This window comes from Amborella trichopoda, chromosome 1 (assembly GCF_054954075.1).
Source record: "Amborella trichopoda isolate Santa Cruz 75 chromosome 1, AtrichopodaSantaCruz75HAP2 v2.0, whole genome shotgun sequence".
NCBI classification, from domain to species: domain Eukaryota; kingdom Viridiplantae; phylum Streptophyta; class Magnoliopsida; order Amborellales; family Amborellaceae; genus Amborella; species Amborella trichopoda.
Genome location: NC_142336.1, coordinates 1,399,492 through 1,422,896, shown reverse-complemented (window position 1 = coordinate 1,422,896; position 23,405 = coordinate 1,399,492). Strand labels below are relative to the sequence as shown.

General features: G+C 35.3%; 1 protein-coding gene across 10 annotated transcripts in view; it reads left to right on the top strand.

The window, feature by feature from the left end:
* LOC18425211 (mediator of RNA polymerase II transcription subunit) overlaps positions 1-9,916 on the top strand; it is a 32,440-nt gene extending 22,524 nt beyond the window's left edge. Inside the window, exons 2-8 of one of the 10 annotated variants that reach the window (XR_016057829.1) lie at positions 819-987; positions 7,027-7,334; positions 7,453-7,522; positions 8,192-8,251; positions 8,546-8,614; positions 9,260-9,303; positions 9,445-9,916. Coding sequence is in view for 8 of the 10 variants with exons in the window: in XM_020661959.2 (XP_020517618.2) it covers positions 819-987; positions 7,027-7,522; positions 8,192-8,251; positions 8,546-8,614; positions 9,260-9,312; positions 9,445-9,631 (1,034 nt within the window). In the remaining 2 variants the exon portion in view is untranslated. Of the gene's footprint in view, positions 1-818; positions 988-7,026; positions 7,523-8,191; positions 8,252-8,545; positions 8,615-9,259; positions 9,313-9,444 lie in introns of all 10 variants that reach the window. The other 9 variants (XR_016057857.1, XM_088869795.1, XM_088869747.1 and 6 more) reach the window with 9 other exon arrangements.
* Positions 9,917-23,405: the final 13,489 nt, after the last annotated feature.

Sequence of the window (23,405 nt, the reverse complement as noted above, 5' to 3'; positions counted from 1 at the left end):
CCATCTTCCTAGGCCCATCTGGTGACATTCAGTATTGACCTCCAACAAAGAGTGGGCCTGTGAATTCTCGAAAGAATAATTTGAGCCACATGAGGAGTGCTTTTGCTTCAGCTGTATTCCCATCCCTGACCCCCACAGGACTGGCAAAGACAACACAATGCTCTATTTGGACTAGACAAAATTAATGTAAATCGGAAATAATGTTTTGTCCATTCTCTGTTCTGCTCTTTAATCTCAATGTTCGGAATAAGTAGTATAGTTAAAAAAAAAAAGATTTCCTTTTTCAATAGAAGTAACTTGCTTGATCGGTCTCTGGTGGATGACATAGACTGCTGTAGAAATAGGATGCACTCAATTAGGAAATGGATACTGTATACTGAAGGATTATTGAATTGAAAACATGTCATCCATTGGGCCACCATCCATTGAAATAATGGGAGATGATGGAAAGAGAGATATATCCTCTAGAACCTGACATGGCTCTAATGGTGTATCCCACTCTCTGTCTATCACTGTCCATCATTTCAATGGATGGTGATACTGTAGGCATTATGGTTTCTCCATTGTACATTGTATTATAGTATACTTCCCTGGTCTATTTGTGCATGATATGTATATTTTTTATGCTTCCACCTTGCCTATGCTATTAGTAATTTTTTTTGAGAAATGTGCTATTAGTAATTTAGTGTGCTTTTTTTTAATCTTGGAGTGCTCCTAAGTCATACATGAACATTTGAAATGTCCTTATATTGCATAGATATGAGAATCTTATTGAGTGAATAAGATGCTAAAAGTTGAGTTTCTTCTCCCAATGTTAGGAAGGAAACTGGAAGCTTCTGGTGTTTTAAGTGGGACCTTGCGTGCTCAAGATAACGGTTCTTGGGGTCTTCATATGCCGCTTGTTTGTCCTGATGGTGCTGTGGTTGCATATGCTTGGAAGCGCCAACTTGCTGGTCAAGCTGCTGCATCAGCTGTCGACAGAACCAGGTGTGTCTCTCTTGATTAATAACATTTTTTTGACAAAATAACTGCAGCTGATGCACTGACAAATGCAGCTAATTGTGCAAGTTTATCTGTAGATACAACCATATCTAGGATGACATCATATTGTCGGATCATCCTTCTGAACCCAAACTGATTTGTGCTTGTAAAAAGTTTTAACTCAACAAAGTTTCAGTTATATAGAGCAATTCTTTAAATGAATAATATTGATTTACATCATTAGCAGCCAACAAGTTATGGAGGCAGGATCTTTATTCAGATATTGCAACATAGTGCTTCCTTTCAGAGGTACATGGTTAGAAAGAACGGACATTTAGGTTAAAAATCTGGTTGTTTGGATGGTTTATTCACGCCCCTTGCACTTTCATAGATTAAGAGCATACCCTTAATGTTCTTAAACATTGAGTGCATCTCTTTTTGGAAATAACTACTTACCTTGTGCATTGTGAATTTTTGACAGATTGGTCCTGTTTTTCCATTTTGATCCAAAATCATATTTATGTTTTAATTGACATTTCACTAATTGGTAAATGGGAGTTATAGTACAAAAAGTGACATAATTGTGACTACTTGGTGAATGTTATTAAGGCTTTGGCTCAAATTTCTATGTTCATCTTGATATCGATTGATTTTCATGGGAGTGGATGTATAATATCACACTCTGGCACTCTGCTGATGCATTGAGTAACCCACGCTATTGCTTCTCCTTTCAGAAGAATTTGGCTCATGAGGAATCCTGTGTCCAGTTACTCTAAATGGCAAAGATGCTTTACACCCAAACTATCATACTCACATCATGGGTCATCTTAGGAATGCTTTTTTCTCCCACTTGCCATCCTATTTAGACCCATCAAAAACTCATGCTCCCTCTTTGATATAGCGCCTAGCCCTTGAATACTTCATCTGTCTGTAACCCTCTTTAATTGCTCAACTCCTACTTTAGAGCCATACCAAATGAAAATCCATCTCTACAATAGATTTTGGAGAGATGTTTCATTTAAATAGGTGTGTCGGCCGACTCATAGAAACCTTGTCCTTCTTTAATTTGTCCTGGTATCTTTTTTTCTTTCTTTTTTTGTGGAAATATAATTTGTCCTAGAATCCCTAGTACTGCCCAACAGAGACTTGTGTTGCATGAGGCTGCTTATTTTAGCTTGTATTCCTTCCTAACCCTTTCTTGCCTCCTCTCAGTTCACCAAATGAAATAATTACATCTTTCTACCACTCCAATGAACTCACGTTGCAAACTTTCTTATTTGTCCATCCTTGACATTAGTTCATGGGTATCTAGAAAAGGGACATGTAACTCAGAGAGTGCCTGCTAAAGCAACCTCAATAAGATCGATTAGCTCACTAAAGGATGAAAATTGCCCTTTTCATGGGGTCTACATTCTCTCAAGGTTTTGGACCATAATTTTCTAAATCACCTTCCTCCCAAATGGCAAGAACTCTAGCTACGTGCTTGTGAGAGAGCCTGCACAATGTAGTACATCCCAGGAATGTGGCTATATCGCTAATCAACCTCTTTAGTCTCTTTTCTATTTCTTATTCTTTTCGTCTTTTTTGTTCCTCACAACAATTGTTTACAATTCATAACAAATTAATTAAAGATCGTCGTTCATAAAAAAAAGGGATTTTTTTTCCTGGAGATGTTTATGGAACTCTCATTTGGTTTCACTAGGGCTTACACTAGGCATCTACTAGATGAGGTACCATGGTGTATTTTGTTTCTGAGCAACATAGTTTTGATTGGAGTTCCAAAAAGCATCAGGCAGTGCCTAGGCGATCCGGGGGGTCCAAGCTGCCTAGCGCTTAGTCGGGTGCCTAGAACCTAGGCGGCCTAGTAAAATAAAAAGTTGTTTTAAGATCATATTTTGTATAAAAAATTAAAAATTACATATTGAGGCATATTTTAGTCCATAATTCTATGCACTTCAAATTCAAAAATCAAACTTTGAAGTCTAAACTTCAAACCATTAGGCATTAGAGTGTTAGACTATTTCCATTGTCCATACCATAATCCAAACTCCATGCACCCCATAGTCCTTTCCCTTCGATCCTATGGAAATAAAAAAAACAGGTTTTTTGATGTTTCTGTCTCTCTAAATGGGCTCTAATGGAGCTTAGGTTTGAAGTGAACCTAAACCCCAATTTTTACTATCTTATTTTTATCAAACAACTCAAAAATGCCCAACGAGGAGCATTTTCACCCCTGGGCTGAGCACAAGCCCTAGGCGGATGCCCAGGCGGGTGCCCACGTGCCTCGGCGGCTGCCTATTTTTACCGTCTAAGCCTAGGCAAGGCACTGAGGCTACTTGGATCGCCTAGGCAGACCACCTTTTGAAACAATGGTTTTGATTGATGAGACTAGAAGCAATGTTAACACAAAGTTAGAAAATCTCTGGTGGTCAACAACCGGCTAATACCACTGCATTTTAGAGAGAAACAAAAAACTGAGAAGAAAATTGCAAGGAAAAGGCACAAACATGGGGATCTGAGACCTCTGCCACGCACTACAAGAACAAAGAGAAGAAAAACCCGTGAGAAGACTCTCTCTCTCTAAATGTTACTGTTTTGTTTGTTCATTCACCATTAAAAAAATCAACATTATAAGAGATTGCCATCCCTTTTATTCCCTCTCTAAAACCTCCTAGTCTTGCGTTTCCAATGATAACTCCTAATCCACATCTGAACATAAAGATAAGCCTCCCTAAAGATCGATAAACGGTAACCTCCCATTTGAAGATGGCCTCACTAAAAAAAAAAAAACTCTTTCAAAACAAAAGAAAACTGCCGTCTACCAATAAGAAAGGTCTTATCCTTCTAAAAAAAGACGTGTTACTAAATAAAACTGCATCATGTTCATCATCATCATTTTAGCCTTTTCCCTATTAATTGGAGTCAGCCATAAGTCCCCATATCTTTTCAAACTTCTTCCAACGTCCTTTTTGCCCTTTTTAGTCCTTTCACTTGAACTAACTCGCACCTCCTAACAGGTGTTGTACTTGGTCGGCGCCACACATGGCCAGCCCACCTAAGTCTACTCTCTCTCATTTTATCGCCTATTGGTGCCATGCCTAAATTCTCTCGAATAGATTCATTTCGAATTCTATCCCTTCTTGTCATGCCACTTATCCATCTCAACATCCACATCTTTGCTACACTCATTCTATGGGTATATTGTTTTTTGTCCGCCCAACATTCCTCCCCATAGAGCAAAGCTGGTCTCACCATTGTCCTATAGAACTTGCCCTTCAGCCTCTTACTAAATAAACTTGCTAAAAAAAGACGAAAAAGAAGATTTGCTACGGAGATAAATAAAAATAAATTAAAAAATACGATAATTTAATGCTACCTCTTCCGATCCCGATCTGATCGCTCCAAAAAATCTAGCGTGATACCTCATCATCCTCCCCTGGTTGAGGAGAACTCACCCTCAAGTTAAGCTCTTTGTCACTAGAGGAATTTCATGTGTAAGGAATTAAGTGCTTGACATTAAAAACATATGGAGTTTTCATATGGCTTGGTAGCTTTATTGAATAGGCATTAACATTGATCTTCTTGAAAATTTCGCATGGCTCAATCTTTCGATTGTTGAGTTTGTTATACTCCCCAGTAGGATACATGTCTTTGGTCAAAACAACCGACACATAATCTCTGACTTCAAATACTTACTTGCGACAATGCTTATCTACAACAACCTTGTATTTAGCATTATTTGCTTCAATTTGCTTCTTAACCTGCTCATGAATGTTTTTAATTTGGTTAGCTAAGTCTTCTGCTTTGCCACGAAATTTCCCTGCATGAGGTATATGAGTCAAAGCACACTATTTGGGTTATAGCCATAGACAACTTCAACCGAGCTTTTCTAAGTAATTCGATTTTGGGATCTGTTGAAAGCAAATTCAACTTGAGATAAAGCCAAATGCCACTGCTTCGGCTTGTTTCCTACCAAACTGCGCAACAAATTTCCCAAGCTGTTATTCACTACCTTTGTGTGACCACCAGTTTGTGGATGATAAAATCTGCTAAAACATAATTCAGTTCCCTTCAATTTCCATAGAGATCTACAAAAATGACTCGTGAATTTTGCATATCTATTAGAAGTAATTAAATTTGGAATGTCATGCAATCGGACAGTCCCCTTGAAATAGATTTTTGCAATGTTAGAAGCATCCATAGTTTTCATGCAGGCAATAAAATATGCCATTTGGAGAATTTGTCTACACCACAAATACATAATCCGTACTCCTCTGCGTTTGGTAAACCCAACACAAACTCCATACTAACATCCTCCCATGTTGTAGCTGGTATTGGTAATGGATTTTTGAGTCTAGTATTCCCTTCGGAGGTCTGACAAATTTAGCATCGGTCTATAAATCTACCAATGTCATGCAATATCTTGGGTAAAAAATAATCCTTAGACACCAAGGTCATGGTTCTGTCACGACCAAAATGACCTTCATTATGCAACTCCCTGACGATCTTTTCCAGTAGTGACCTTCATTATGCAACTCCCTGATGATGCAGTCTAGTTGATCACACTAGATTATTTTGGAGCAATAGGATCGGGGTCAGAAGACAACATTAAATTATAGTGTTTTTTACTTTTTTATTTTTTAGCAAATCGTTATTTTCTTTTTCTTGAACTCGCTGAAAATCACCGGCACCAACAACCAACGAATACAATGTTTTGGAGAGAGAAACAAAAGCCGAGAAGAAAATCACAAGGAGGAGGCACTAACGTGGGGATCCGAGACTTCCACCATGCACCACAAAAACAAAGAGAAGAAAAAACCGCGAGAAGGCTCTCTCTCTCTGTACATGTTATTGTTTGTTCATTCGCCATAAAAAAAATCAACATTGCAAAACACGGCCACCCCTTTTATACCCTCTCTAAAACCTCCTAGTCTTGCCTTTCCAAAGACACCTCCTAAACCACGTCCCCACCTAAAGATAAGCTTCTTTAAAGATGAAAAACTAGTAACCCCCCATTTGAAGATAAACCTTCCTAAAAAAATGGCCTTAACAAAAGGAAAGGTCTTATCCTTCCAAAAATAGACATCTTAGTAAAAAAACTTGCTAAAAAAAAAAGAAAATAAAGATTTGCTAGCAAGAGAAATAAAAATAAAATAAATAAAAAAATACGATAATCTAATGCTGCTTCTTCCTACCTTGATCCCATCACTCCAAAAAATCCAGCGGGATCAACTCGACTGCATTAGTCGCACATAGAATTGGAGCTGGGTGGGTGAAGTGAAGATGTGCAACTGAGTCTTATGTGAACGCCGCATATCAATGAAGCTGAAGGGGAAGTTCTATAGGACAACTATGAGACTAGCTTTGCGTTATAGGATAAAATATTGGGCTGGCCATGTGTAGCATAGACCTAATACACCACCGGTTAGGAGGTGCGATTTGGTTCTAGTAAAAGCTCTAAAAGGCCAAAAGGACATGGATGGAAATAGCGAGAAAAGATATGGGTACTTATGGTCTTACTGAGGGTATGACCCTTGATAGAGCAAAATGGCAGAACATGATTTATGTAGCCAACCCCAAATAGTTGGTATAAGACTCTGATGATTATGATGATGATGAAAATTCATTTCCCATATTTATATAAAGCCTGGCCTGGCTCTCAAGTCTCGGGCTTCACTATCATGAATTTGGGCTAGGCCCAAACTACTAAATTCCGGGCCTGGGACCTACCTGGCCCAGGCCAGGGTTGACCCTGCTCGAATCCAGCTTGTTAACAGCCCTAGTTTCATCTAGTATTGATTTTGTTCAGGTGTGTTAGATTTATTGGAACTGGAATTGGTGAATGTAGGGGAACCATAATTTCTGATTCAGATGTTCTTGCACTGTTAATATATGAAACTTTTGGTTGATTAATGGTGCTTGCCCATGTGTATTAAAGTTTTTGTCTATACGTTTCTTAGTTATATCTGAGTATTTATAAAAGAACGTAAAAAATAATCTTATAAAACAGTTATTATATGGAACCATTGATTTTGAATTTTTCAGGTTAGCTCTCAAAGCATTTACCGACCAGAAGAGACGTTTCTTTCCCCACCTAGAGGATGAATCACTTAGCCAGGAAAAGTCGGGCGAGTTTGCCATTTCAAAAAAGCTTCGCTGTTCTTTTGGGCCAACCAGTAGTGATCTCCAGCATGACATTGTTGATGAGATTATCACAGAGAGGAAAACTCTATCTGATATTCTTACTGGTTTGGAAACGGATGCACCCAACTTAAAAATCTTTACCTACCAACGCTTGGATTGGGTCAAACGAGCTTCTTCATTGTCGTCTTCTTTGACAAAGGAGAATTGTGGTGATTCCTTGAAAGATTCAAAATTCCCTACTTTTAGCAAGTTGATGATGGGGACTACTGGTACTCAAGAACTAGATCGAGTGGCTGTTATTGAGTTGTGGGTTCCTTCTGTTTTCAGGGCTGTAGTATCATTGAACCCAGCTGGCTCTGTAAATCCAGATTCAGTGGCTTTCTTTTCTCCTGATGAGGTAATTTTGGTGAGGTTTTTGTGGCTAAGATTACCGTGCAGCAATGAGCTTGATTTAATCAATCAATTTGAAGTATAGTTACTGTAGTATATGGGAAAGTATAGTATTATCTGATAGGCTATGGAAAATCTGTGGTCCATTGGGCTCTTTGCTGGCCAATCAAGGGATGGAGATTAACAGGAGAGAGAGTGGGACTCACCAGAATGGGGCATGTGCTTGGTGGTGGGTCACACGCTCTCTGTAATTCTTCTTCCTTTATTTGCTGATCCATGAGTTATAGTATAATTTTCCATGTAATTTACTTTTGTTATTTGGAAAGATGCGTTTGTTTTCTAGGGATTTATGGGTCTCAAAAGAACATTGTCTTTTGAGCTTCTTTTTGTTGTTTACGGCCAATGTTCTAGATCTCACCCTATTGACTTGGACTCGGGTGAGTTACTTAGACTCAGCAACCTGCTGTGTCTGGAACACAGTATGTTATGTAGCCTGTATAAAATGTACAGTACTTGGGTGACTACTGTACAGACTTGCAATGCTAGGCATTCCTATCACCCCCAATTTACTCACCTAAAAGATTTAAGGCGACAAATTGAAATAAATGGTGTCTCTTTGAGCTTTTTATTGTTCAAATGCAGTATGGTTCCTGACCTCTCTCTCTTCTTCGTGAAGGTTGGAACCTATATTCATTCAAGAGGCTCCTCAGTTCATCATGTATATCAACATCTTACGGTAATTGATACCCAATTTGTATATGCTCTTTATAACTAAAGTTTTGTTGGTGGTCCAATAGGCTCTGGTTTTCCATTAGTCCATTGGGCTCATATCGTTCCAATAAAATCATGGATGGTGATGAAAAGAGAGCAAGCCGAATGATGCTTCCCACCCTCTTCGTCACCATCTATTCCAATAATCAATCATGACTTGATAGTGTAACTCTAATGGATTGGATGATTACTTTCCATTTTTCTGTACACCAAATCTATGAACCTCTTTTGTATTAAATTGTGTTGCTAAATCTTGCAGGATAATGCTGGAAAGGCTTTGCAGTATTTCCTTGGCACGAGGAGTCATGCTTCATTAGACCTCCTTTTTGTACGTAAAGCTCTCCACTTCATTATGTTTCCTTATAATGTATTAGTCCTTGCTGCTGTCTCTGCATTTTGCAGAAGGCAATAAGCTTCTTTCACTCATCTGAACTTTTCATGAGGTTCAGCCTCTTAGAATGCTGGTTATGGAAAGTACCCCAAAATCCAATGGGGTATGATATGTGTTACTTAGAATGGGACCCATTTGGAAGAAAGCATATCTTACTCATTTGGATTATCTTACACTTGAGGTTGGAATGGCCAGGGCAAGAATGTCCATGGTCCAAATCTCAGCTTGTGGCAACCAAAATATGGTTAGTGACAAAATTATACTGGCACATTGATGATGCTTATCAGGTGGAATATGCTAGGATTGTTCTTAGTATAGAATGCTGTCAATTTTTTCTTATGATTTCCTAAAATGGTCTTGAAAAAATAAAAATACAAGCATGAAAAATTCTCCATATCTCAGAATTTGACTACTCTCCTTCTATTTAATTTAGAAACACTTCCCCGACCTTCCGCCCCCATCAAAAAACAAATTCTCGCCAACTTTGAGCCTGAAACCCAAAATAATGGTTCTGTTTCAGAAGGAAAAGAAAACCCTGATGTGAACCTTTAACTGATTTTTTCTCATGATTGTCTGTTTCAGAAGTGGATTTCTGGATATCAGACATTGTTCACCAAATTGTGCAGGTATGTTAGGTACTGGTTTTCTTGGCTTTAATGGTTTTCAGATTCCCTCTAACCTTAGTGTCCTATATGAACTAGTTTCTTTGGATTAAAATTTTTCTTTGAATGATTAGTTTTATGCGTTTGAGCATTTTCACTTTGCAGTAAGTGCAGCTGCTTGCTGGCCATGGACAAGCCTTCTGGTTTGCTATTGCCTCCTGTGTATCGACCATTTCAGCAACTTCCACCTAAACAGAATGCATCATCAACTCAACCAAATTCAGCAGCAAAGGATCAGAGTTCGGATGCGAGTCATGCATATCATATTGGATGTGTTCCAGGTGAAGCCTAAACTAATATCCGGTGGCTTTGGAGCATAAATTTTGAGTAAGAGAGAGAGAGAGAGTTTTCAACGGTCACTGAGACCAACGAGTGCCAGTCTTTTGAATTTTTACTTACGGCAATCAGAGTTTCCAATGTTGCCTCTAGTGTACATAGAACTCAACCGATGAATTTCCTCTCGCTCGCTCACTCTCTCACTAGTTTTTCCCTCCCATTTCTGCATAGTGGCATTTCACTCTGTATCTTATCTGTACAAATGATGTATAATGTAATTTCATTTTCACCTTCTTTCTTATATGCACGTGGTGTGGTCATAGTATTATTGCATGGGATTGTGTAGTAAAGACCATTTACCTTTAGTATAAGGAGGTCACAATCTCCTGAAGGTGTCAAATGAGAGCTCGGCTTTAACTTCGGGAGTCATTTATGTACACTCTAAAAAAGTCTTCTTGGGCTTTGAGAGTGGTCCAGAGCATATATCCCCAGCCGCCTACACCACCCTCAGCCGCCTACACCCCCAATGACCTCATTTTACATCTAATAGTTAGATATAATTGTACCTAAAGGAAGCAAACAATCGTATTGCTGACCCAGTGGAGCTCACATATTCACAAAAATAGTAACTCAAAGAGAGAGTTTGGCTTCATCGAGAAGGTACATTAAACACAATTGAAGGAGAATCTAGTTCTTTTTGTTCACCCAGTCTTTTTGTTCACGCAAAAAAGAAAGAAATCTAGTTCTTTTAGGAGTCTATGATTTGCCATGTTTCAAGTAAGCTGTGTCAAAAGATGGCTGTAGCCTAGCATGATGTGGAATTGTTTCTTCACCAGTATGCTATAGACCTAGATCAGACGCGTTTAGCACGCAAGGTAAACTTGGACCCGGACCTGATGATTGGACCCAACCTGGATCTGGGTAATGGGTCCAATTTTTGGACCCGGGTGGTCAGGTCCGGGTCCATGTGGACCTCACCCGGACTCGACCTGAATTATTTAAATAATATTTAATATACTAATATTTTAATAATATTTAAATACATATATATTTTATTTTTGGTCAGGTGTAATCGGGTTTGGGTCTAGGTCCGATCTGACTTGCTGCCACCCCTTGCTCAGCGGGCCCTAAAAATTTGTGTTACTCCTAGTTAAAACTACATTTATTGATACTATATAAAGGTGCGCTTTATTTTGATTGTTTAGAGCCTCGGCTCTATACAAACCACCCCCTTTTTTTTTAATACACAAAAGAGTGGGCAGAATAATAAGTTTGAGCATGGAGTGGGAGTATTTGAATAAGGAGTGGGAGCATTTGTTACATTAAGAAGAATGAATGCACACTATCACTTGTCATTTTTAAAGATTCCAAGTATTTTTGGGATTGTAAGTTATAAGGTCACTTATCTTTGATAGGAGGCCACAATCACCCCAAACCGTTAAAACCAAGCACTTGCGGCTTCATCATTTATCTACACAAATTTCGGGAGAGAGCTATCAGCACTTTGTGAATAATTAGTGACACAAGTCGAGACAACCAATCATCATCATCATCACCCAAGTCTTATCCAAGCTATTTGGGATTGGCTATTATGCCATTTTCTTCTATTAAAAGTCCTATAATTATGTTTTGTCACTTTGCTCTATTAAAGGTTCCATATTCAGCCAACTGTAAGTCAGCATATCTCTTTGGCCGGGCCCCTAAGCCCTCCTAGGCATTGGGCGCACCGCTTTTTGAATCAAGGTACATAGTGGTACCTGGTGCTGCATGTGGTTGAAAAGTAACACTAAGGGTCTCTCTCTCTCAATCAATGTGTATGCTGCCTTGGCCACGATGTCTCAAACTCTCTAGAGGGGCAAGTTCAGTGTAATTCGTTTGACTATGGAAAAACCATAATCAATTGAGATATTGAAGAGAGTGAGAGTCTGGGGGTACCCAATGTCTCATGTTATTTTGTAATGGGTCCTACACTCATCACTGTCTCCTACTGTTTGGAAGGTGATGCCCCAACAAACTCTTTTTGCCCATAGTCCATGGTACTAGAGCACAGTTTTACAAATGGACATATCCTCCTCTCAATTTTTTACTATATTTTTAGGGTTTTTTTCTTGCACTTGTGTCTCCCTTTGGTTTAAAATGAATGAATATTTGTGTATAAGAAAGTGATCCTTAATTGACCCCCATCCACATGTATGTGTATTTGTATACAATAGAGTCAAGGGCAAGCTTTCTATGCTTCCCCTAGTGCATATAATTTATATACGTCCCTCTATCCAACTGTCCATTTTGAATGGTCGACTGAGATGACCCCAATCACAATATTACATCTCTATATTATTCTATTTTATTTTTGTTTTCCAAACTATTTTGATACCAAAATTTGGGCATCTACTCCTCACTTAAACACACTTGTAAAAAATATTCTCAATAAATAAAATAACCAAAATCCCCCTTGAAAGTTTCAAAGTTCATTTTAATTATTATATTTTGACAAAAAAAAATAATATTTTATTTAGGTGCGCCCCATTGAGATTATGGCATGTACCAAATTTCATATCCATATAATTTGTATTTAAAAAAAAAAACTAAAATATGAGGCGTATGATCTTAGATTAAACGGTCAGTGGCACATTGATCTAAATTTGATGGCTGGATTGGGGGAAGCATATATCTTCTATAGAGTGGGGAAGTGTAGAAACCTTTCCCTAGTGACATAAGTTTGTTTTGGGGGAAGAGAAAGGAATTGTGAAATCTGCAACGAGTAGGGGAGGGAATCAGGTCAAACAACCCCACCAGTTAGCTGATTGACTAGGTCGATCTGGAACCGACCTGATTGGATAGGCCGGGTCTGGGTCTGGGTCCAATGACCGAGACCCAACCTAAGTCCCAGTGCAACCTAGATACTGATAGGACGTCGTCAGTTCGGGTCCAATTACCAGGCAAATCCTTGATGCTCTAGCGAGAACCGGAAGCACAAAATTAAAAATGAGGCACTTTGTTGCTTAGTTGACCTAGAGCCCACTAGACCTGTGTATACCCCTAGATGTGGTTTATATAGAGCCGAGGCTCTAAAATTCAAATTAGAGCCCACCTTCAAATAGTGTCGAGAGATATAGTTTCGATACTGGAAAGTTTTGTGATAGCCTTAAGTAATATTTCCATCTTAGTTATAAAATTTAAGGTTTAAAAAATATTGTAGATCGAGCAGATGTATGAAAACTTGAAAATCTTGAAAGTTGACAGTCCAAAAATGTGTTACAAGATGCACTATTTCCAAAACATGAAATCCTTTTTTTTTTTTTTTTCATGTACATGCATCTTGATGTCGAGATGATCAATTTGATGATATTTGAGCATTAAAACTATCTCTTCTAGTAAAATATTTGAGTTAGGCTCTAATTTGATTGTTTAGAGCTTTTATTTATATATATATATATATATATATATATATATATATATATATATATATATATATATATATATATATATATATATATATATATATATATAGAGAGAGAGAGAGAGAGAGAGAGAGAGAGAGAGAGAGGGGGGGGGGGGGGGGGGAGGAGACATTCGTGGAGTTATGAAATATACTATGAGCAAGTGCATGAATGCGTGTTGGGTGCTTGCATCGAGCTTGGTACTATGCCCTTTTATCACAATTTTCAAGCCTCTCTCTCTCCTCCACCCAAAGGTATCGAACAACTCTCTCTCTCTCTCTCTCTCTCCTCACCCAAGGGTATCCAACAATCTCTCTCTCCTCACTCAAAGGCATCTAACAACTCTCTCTCTCTCTCAGTCCTCACCCAAAAGCATCTAACAAAACTCAACTTTTAAGAATCCTAGGTTAAATCTATCTCCATTAAACATTGGCATTTCCCATCCAATCAGCTTCCACACGTGTGTTCCCCAACTTGCACATTATTTTACACACTTTCACTATATAAGAAAGCTCTTCGAAATTATAAATCACACTTTCTCTCTTTATATAATTTTGTCTCGATATTTTATGTACTAGAACATGTAGCATGCTCCAGGGGAGCAAACTGTGCACTTGCTCCCTCGAGCATAAGAGCTTTTTTAGGAGGATTTAGTTGACCTAAAATTTCGGAATCCAGTTTAGAGTTATCAGTTGAGAATTTTGATCTTGAGCTCCTAAACACTTAAGTCTCTATTTAATCTAATGTTTTAAAATCCAGATTGGGCGGGTGAACGACCATTTGGGAAATTGGTTTGGCTATGTGAATTGCTGATTTGGATGATCTGACTGATCATCCTAGTGAGAACCAGTCAATAAAAAATTAAAATTAAAAAAAAATAAAAATAACTAAAAATAATAATTTAGAACTGGCCGGTTCCTTTGGAGAAATTCCTTGGGAACCGGCCCAATTCCCAATTCTAACTGCGAACCATGTCTATTCCCATCGATTCCCTATTCGGATAAAGCAATTCAATATGGATCATCGTTTTTTAGCACATGATTTAGTATAACATATTTGAGGGTAACATCAAAGTTAGAAAACTCAAAACTCATTTCTTTTCATTTGAATATAATAATCATCTAGTGATTTTTAGGTGGTTCTTAAAATTTCGTATCAAAACTTTTTTCAAGTTAGTCTTCGGCATGGGGAAGTAAGTGTACAATATGCTCCCACGGGAGCATATTATATGTGCTCTTAATTTTTTAAGGCGCGCATTTTATGTAATACTTTTGTTTTGGTATAACGGATCACAATTAAGCGGCATTTCAAATATAATAGATAAAAGGATCAAAATTAAGCGGCATTTAAAATATAATAGATAAAAGTGTGTGACAAAATTCGAAAAATAGACCTTTTAACTTTAAGCAGTCAAATGAAACAACTCTGGCCGCTCGATTTCACATCCAATAATTTAATCATCGCCTCTTTGTACCAAAAATAAATAGATTTATTGTTTATATTTAATTTTATAGCTTGGTTCAGGAGTTTACGATCCGTCCTATAAATACTCGAAGATAAAGTTTTACCTAATGGAGTAAAAGATCAATGTGTTCCTAAGCAAGCATATAATCTTTTGGAAAAAAATTATTATTTTTGGGTAATTCATTAGAAAAGCCCAGTCTTGCCGGTTTTTTTTATATAGAATAGGGAGTTAGCTTTTTTTAAGGTATCAATGGTAACTAGGTATCTTTCTTAAAAAATAAAGGTTTATTTTTCAGAAAATATTTCTATTTTCAGAGTGAGATAAGCTAGGGAAAAGAGCCTTAACCGGGATTTTTGAAAAATAAAAGCACCTCCATAACACTAACCGCCATGAAAGTGACTGCTCAAGAACACAAGCCATTGTCCACAGTTGTCGACAAAACAACTTTAATTATTCTCTGTTTTCTCACTAAACAAATGGGGTTAAGGCATAATAATTTTGTTTTGTCTTGACTTTAGAGCTTCATGTGAATAAATAATTCTAGAGAGAAGATTGCGTTTTGCATAAAAAAATATAGAGAGAGAATCGTGTTAAGTACACTCACCTCGTGATTAGGTTGGTTAATTTTGGTCCCTTGGGAATCAACTAACATGATATTCTCTCACTGATTTTATCCATGTAGTCTTGTTTTTTAGTGCTTTTCCTTTCTTTGTTTTTGTTTAATAATCTAGAGAGAGAAAGAGGTTTTAATAAGCTAGACAGAGAGAGAATGAGATTCGTGGAAACCTAGAGAGAGAAACAAACAAAATCAGCACTCAAGATTCTCTTGCTTCTCAAAATTGGCATCCCCAATCAAATTATTTATAGAGTGAGAGTGACCCACTTGAGAGGAAGTATTCAAATTTTAGAGAGAGAGAGAGAGAGAGTGAGAAGGAGGGCATTTGCGTTTGGGAAGAAATGATTTAAATTCTATTAAGATTGGGAAACATCCTTTTAAAGGAAGGATCCAAGTTAATGGAGAGAGAGAAATATTCCTATATTTCCAGTCAATGATTTACAAATCGGGTTGGTAACCCAGATCAGGCACTCCAAAACCTGGCTTAGATCGGTGAATTGGTAGTTCGGATTGTTGTTTTACTGTTTGAAAAAGACAGTGAATCCGTGAAAAAATAGGTGAAAAAATAACGAACCACCCAAAAATCAGTCCGAATCGGTGAATTTGTAGTCCAGATCATCGTTTCATTTTACGAAACAGCCGGTTCCCATTAAGACTCATATGTTTTCCTATATACACATAGAACTGGAGCAAAGTGACCGATTCCCAGATTAGACCAAATGATTATGTGCCGACCCAACGTTTTTTAAACCACTAGTTTTAGAGACATAATGGATACGACTCATTGTTTTGTAATTTATATATGAAAATGAGAGAGACCAATCTACTTAGACCATTCCTAGACAATAGTGTTGGATTAGGTCTTAATCCGTTAAATCTAATCCGCTCTATTGCTCTTAATTTGACTTCAAACCAAATAAAACCCATGTGTGATTCCATCTAACGCAACTCCTTAATTCTCATGAACTCATGTTTAATAAAAGTCATATGTGAGCTCAAATTGCCAAAATGGTTATGCATTATTTTTAATTTGACATGCGTCACATATCACTATAGAATTACCTTTTTGGGTAGGCTTTGCTCCAACACAATGACATGATAGGCTACACCAACCCTAATAAGGGAAAAGGTTTATTTACATCTTGATGGGGTTTATGAGTTAGCTAATTCACACTATACATATGTTGGCCCTAGCTCAAACCTATCTTAAAAATAGACTTTAAGTCCAAAATTTTAGGGATTCATGACCTAAGTTAAGATTATTATGAATATGAAATAAAATAACTTTTTTTAATATTTTAAGTGTGAGTTTTTTAGAAAAATTTCTTCCCCATCTAAATTCATTTTAGCCCTGTGGGGTTTTCACAACGTCCTATCTTAGAGATGGACAGTAGTGAGTCCTCGGGCTCTTGCGCCCGCGGACTCATGAACAACTTTTCTTTGTATTTATGCACCAATATAACTAAGAAAGAAGTTTATACAAGCTATACAAGTAAGCGACACCACGTAAACTCACAAGAAAAGGTTGTATTGGTATTGAAAAATCCTCCAATTGGTTATCTCGAATTGTGAAGTATTTCAAATCTTAAAAATAATGCAGCTCGAAGTACATCATCTAAATCATCTATTTTCAATTGTTTATATATCTTTTTTATCCGCACTATTTTTGGAATTTTAAACTCCATAATTTAGAGTAAAATATATTTTCAAGCCATCATAAATTTTTAAGAAAATATACAATAAGACTATCTACTTTGCTATAAGGTCATAATCACATTTAGACATCAGACATATGAAATTGGGGAGTTGGAGGATGTGTTATCAATCATGCATAAAATTTAAGATAATTTTTTCAAAATATTATTTAGAAAAATTGCAAATGCTCTTGTTTCACATCAGATAGATAGGGGTGCTTCTAACGATTGTGCTAAATGAAAGATGGTCTTAAAATATATAGTTTCTAATTTATATAGGAAAAGTATAGAATGAGACCATTTACCTTTGGTACAAGTTGGTTACATTAATCTTGACCATTGAATGTGAAATTGGGTGGCTGCAATTATTCTATTGATTAAGCTCAAATTTCAAAAGAAATTTTTTCAAACATTGTGACACATCCAAGCTATCAAATTTTACATCAGATGGTTATAAGTAATTATGACCACATTATATCAAAGGTAAATAGTCTCGTCGTATACAATCCACCACCAATTATTGGATCTTCGCTGAACTAGACTAAGAACAATGTCAAATGCTAATGGATAAGTCACAGGTCCCTCAAGATAAACTTGTATTCATACCTTTAACAATAAATCAAATGTAATTTGAAATTAACAACAAATCAAATGAAATTTGAAACAAATTGAGTGAGAAAACAGAATTTGATATTGAAAATTTGCTATTAAAAACTTTACCCTTTTTTTTTTAACATTAATACAGAGCTTATGAATCGTCACGACACAAGGCTGAATTTCAATGGATCGTGGCAGCATGGCCACTAAAATTTGTACTTTTTTCGTTTTTGTTAGATGAACATATCATGTAAGTTCAATGGAGGTAAGCAATGTTGTATGTTATCGACCATTATAGATATGACTATGGATTTCATCATGATATCTCCAACTTTCATGATTGAAAGTGACGGTGATCTAACCCCATGGTATCCTGTATTCTATATTATTATGGCAAAATTATATGCTCCCACGGGAGCATAGTGTACATTTGCTCCTTTAAGCAAAACATCGCTGGGAGTACTTTTAGACCCTAAAATAACGTCATGAATTGGAGATGTTACAATAATAATAATAATAATAATAATAATAATAATAATAATAATAATAATAATAATAATAATAATAATAATAATAATAATAACAATAACAATAATGCAAAAGATTCACTAGAGATCATCCAATTTCCAAACTCTCCAATCTAAGAATGATTTTGGCAATCTAGATCAATAATCATTAAATGCCATTAGATTCAAAGGGTAGGTGTTTTGGTCCCCTACCACCTGAATACCCCCAATTGTTTTATTAGAAAAGTATAGAATGAGATCATTTATCTTTTGTATAAGGTTGTCACAAGTAATGTTCACATTAAATGTGAAATTAAATGGTTGCATTTATTTCACTGACCAAGCTTTTCAAAAGAAATTTTCTTGAAGGTAAATAGTTACTTTTATTGTGACCTCCTTGTACCAAAGATAAATAGCCTCATTGTATTACTTGATTTTTCACCTGTTCGACCGATCCGGCATATCCAAGTCGGTACAACGGGGTGGGCAATTGAGACCCTCATTCCTGGTTTTAATGCACTTGATTTTAGTATTTTAGTTACATATTTTTTTTAGACATACTTCTAAAAATAAGTGGATCCCATATTTCATATCATGCAAATTCTCCGAAGTGGGTCTTTTACGTGAGGGAGTAAGTATATAGTATGCTCCCACATCAACACTCCACACTCTTTGATAAGAAGAAAATCTTATGCTCTCTCTCCATACATAAAAAGATAAATTTATGATCTATCTCTCTCTCTCTCCTCACACTTAGATAAAAAGGATAATTTTTTTTAACAAGAAAAAAAAGATAATTTTATGCTGTTTTTTTTTCTCTCTCTCTCTCTCTCTAAATGGAATGTTTGGTCAAATAAAGATGTTCATGTTTGCCTAATTTGTCAAAGAAGGCTGCCCCACGATATCTTTTCAAGAAGACAAAATGCTCCCAAAGAAATACATATCTTTTCAAGAAAAGTAATGTATACGTATGCTATGCACTTCACAACTAACCCTTAAATCTCCACATGTTATATTCTCTCTTTTGGGGATGATCATTATCCATTTATTTTACTATTTTTTAGTAGTTTTATTGTTACTAAATATTTATCAATGCCGACTTCCTAAGAGGAGAGATAGTACAATACACGTGTTGTTGATCAATAGTTAAAAATAGAAGAGCTTTTTCTTTTTTTTGGGTACAAAAAGCTTGTGTCGGTGTAAGGCCCTGAAAAGTTTATAATGGAGTGAGACTTTAAATTGTAGAATTAAGGTGCACTTCAAAATTCTATCGGAAAAGACTCTTTCGACATTGAAAATCATCTTGATATCAAGATGTTTTTAATGGATTATATATAAAAGGAAAAAAAATTATATAAGGGGGCAACCTTATAATGTAGAATTACGGATGCACCTCAAAAATTCATCGGAAAATGTAGTTTTAATGTTGAAACCCTTTGATTGATCATCTCGAAATCGAGATGTATGACCATGAAAAATAAAAAGATTTTAAGTCTCAGAAATAGTGCATTTTACAGCATATTATCTATATCGTCTATTTTCAAGATATTCATATGTTTATAGATCTACTTTGATTTTAACCATTTTTTAAATTTAAAATTTTATAATTAGATATAAAAATAGATTTTGAGATAATCCTAAGAACATTTTACATCAAAATTATATACCATGATAAAATTTGAAGGTGAAACTTACCTCGACAGCTACGGATGCATCCGTATGCTAACTGCACCCTATATAAAAAGATCATTTACCTTTCATATAAGGAGGTCACAACTATTCTCACTCAATAGATGTTAAATTGGACGACTTATGATGAGTTACAAAGTCCAAGATTTTTTTGGGAACTTTGCGTCCAATGACACTTTTATAAGCACCTATTTTGAAATACAATAGTGTTTGTGACCACTTTCTACAAAAGATAAAGGGAAAAGTTTATATAGAGCTGAGGTTCCAAACAATCAAATTTGAGCCTACCTTAAAGAATTCACTAAAGCAAGTTATCTTGATGCCCAAATATCTTCAAATTGATCATCTCAACATCAAGATGCATGGACACAAGAAAAAAAATGGATTTCAAGTTTTGAAAATAATGCATTTTATAACTCATTTTTGGACTGTCAATTTTCAAGATTTTCAAGTTGTCATAGATCTGTTGATCTACAATATTTTGTAAGCTTTAAACTTCATAAATAAATATAAAAATATATTTTAAGGCGACTAAAAAAATTTCCGGTATTAAAACCACATTTCTCGACAATATTTGAAGGTAGGCTCTCGTTTGATTGTTTAGAGCCTAGGCTCTATACAAACCGCACCCTATGAATGGTTTCTTTACGGACAATCCTATATAGTAATAGAACAATTGTTTATGCAGACTCGATCGTATTTGTACAATATGCGGACCAGAGGTATAAAGCATTCATCTTAAGATGGATGCCAATAGGTGGTCCATCTAAAATCATTTGTAACTAATGATCCAGATGTTTATTATTTCTAGCTTTCAAAATTTATTTATTTTTTCATATTTGTGATCTCTATGTTGAAGATTATATATTCTCTAAAAATTATGATCAAATTACATTTAAAAAATATATTTATTGCCAAGCTTGCATTTCTACCTGTACGGGCTTGGCCGCATGCTAACCGCATCCATATTAATATGGAAAAAAAAAGATTTCATGTTCCAAAACTAATACATTTATAACACATTATCCAGACCATCCCTTTTCAAGATTTTCATACATTTATAGGTACGCTTGATTTGATCGATTTTTGAAGTTTAAAATTAACGATGAAAATATATTCTTTAGCCATCTTAAAAAATTTTGATATCTAAATTATGACAAAGTTTGAAGAAGCACCTTACTGAGATTGTTTAAAGTCGCAACCTTTTAAAAATCTCTCAGTTCTATTAAACAGTAAACCTACAATAAATGTTATTCAATTTCCATAAACTTTTGTAACAGTGTGGAAAAACTATTTTCATCCCTGAAGAAATATATTAAGAGAGAGAGAGAGAGAATAGGAATAGGATTTTAAAAAGTTCAAAAGTCATGCTAGTTAATGCCTGCTTACACATGGAGATCTTATGGATACTATGTATCCATATTTGTCACCTTTGTGTCTCTCCTTTAATGCTTAACTACCTTTTTCCTTCACAACCATCAAAGTTTAATTCCTTTAACCTAAGATGGAGATATAAAATTACCATAATTGGCCTAATAATCTAGGTTAACTTCTTTAACCTAAGATGGAGATACAAAATTACCATAATTGGCCTCTTAATCTACAAAAGTGTTATGGAGTTTGAATCAAGGTGAATTTCCATTTCTCAAAGCTCAACCACAATTATTGAGATACATAGGCCATGACCATGTGGTTTTGTTTGGATGTACTTATTATCACTGATAATTTATCGTTCCAATAGAATCCGTCATGATAATGCACTGTCGGCTTTTTGGCTTAATCCCATGTAAAGTTATTAGATATAGACTTTTAGGTAGTTTTATATATAAGTTTATTTTTTTAAAAAAGTTATTTTTAAATTATTTAAAATAATTTGTTGATAATCACATGTTCTTAATTATAAATAAATAAAATAGTTGAAAATGCCAAAAAGCTAAACGAAAAAGTACGTATAATGTATCAAAGTCGTGCTATAGAAGTAAGGTGCATCTTAGAAACCCAAAAAATTATTGTAATGCTAGAAAACCTTCTTATTTATAATATTGACTTCAACATATATGGATACAAAAAATAGTGTATCTTGTTATATATTATCTAGACTATCCATTCTTCATGATTTTTTAAATGTTTATAGAACTACTCAATCTGAACTTTTTTTTTTAACTTTAAAATTCGTAATTGGGGGTGAAAATAAATTTCATACTATTGCAAGGCATGCTGGAGTCAGAATTGTATCTTTACGTACAATTTGGATGTGTGCCTTACTTGTTTAAGGTTGAGGCCTTAGAAAAACCTCGCCCAAAGTTAAATAATTAAACAATATAGTGCATACTACAAATTATGTACCAACAATTAACAAAATAGCATTATTCAAATTATATTAATTTCAAATAAGATAATCTAAACCTAAGATTAACAATCTAAATGGGCCCTCTGTATCTCCACACACATCTTAGTTACATTCTTGGAGACATCGAGCCTATCGGTTGAACAATGGAAAATGAGTCGAATATAATATCACATATTACATATATTATAACACAAACACAGTTAGAACCAGTGCGTGAAATTGTTCTCAACCCACACTTAGGATCAGATTAATAACATTGTTCTCATCTGATAGTGAGAATCATACGACTGTGGTGGGCCTCCAAACACACAAATTTTATTATGCCGTTTGCCTTTATTAGTATTAGCTTCTTTTGTCTATAGCCAGGCAACTTATTTTTGTATATACCACTCATTGTAATTATTTTAAAAGTATTAGTCAGTTTAAAAACAAAATAAAAAAAAAATTTATGTTTGTACAAATAAAGGTTTCTCATGTAGTCATGCACAAATAAACGTTTCCCATACAAGACTTACAATGTGACCATTCAATTTAATCATGACCTTTTAAGTCTTGCAATGCATTATTAGAGATTAAAATAAATCTTCAGGCCATCACAAAGATGTATCTTTCGACATTATTTGAAGGTGCGTTTTATTTGGATTGTTTAGGGCCGTAATCTTATACAAACTACATCTATAAAGTCACATCTCCTAAAAAAATTTATGATGGCTTGAAAATCTAGTTTTACACGAGACAAAACTTCATTTAAATGAAATAAGAACCAAAACTAATGACTAATGTGGAGTAAACACTTGAAAATGACAGAAAACATGTTACACGATAATTCTAGAACTTGAAATAAAACATGTCAAAATGTAGACCATTTTAGAAACTAAAACATGCCCCCTTTTTTTTTAATCCATATTTATGATTGTCATGATCCTATTTGCAAGTTTTTCAGCACTAAAACTGCAGTTTCTTTGTAAAGCCATGGCTACAACCAATGAATTATTTTTCGTTTACACATTCTTTTTAAAACAAAAATATACAAAAAGATTGTCCAACTTAGCTACAACGAGATCCGGAATTAGGCTTTGGCTCTAATGGTTAGTAGCTGACATTTAATAACGTCATATTTCAAGTTTAATTCCATCAAACTAATCAAAAAAAAAAAAAAAGATTTGTATATAATAAGACTATTTACCTTTAATACAAAGAATTCGTAATTATTTATAACCATTTGAGATGAAAATCTGATAAGTTGGATGTATTATAAAGTTCAAAAAAATTCTATTTGAACTTTGAGCTTAATCAATAGAATAAATGCAACCACCCGATGCACATCAAAGGATCAAGATTAATTGTGATAATTTTGCACCAAAGATAAATAATTTCATTATATACTTCTCCAAAGACAAAAAATTGCTCTTAACTTGTAGGTTGTGAAATTA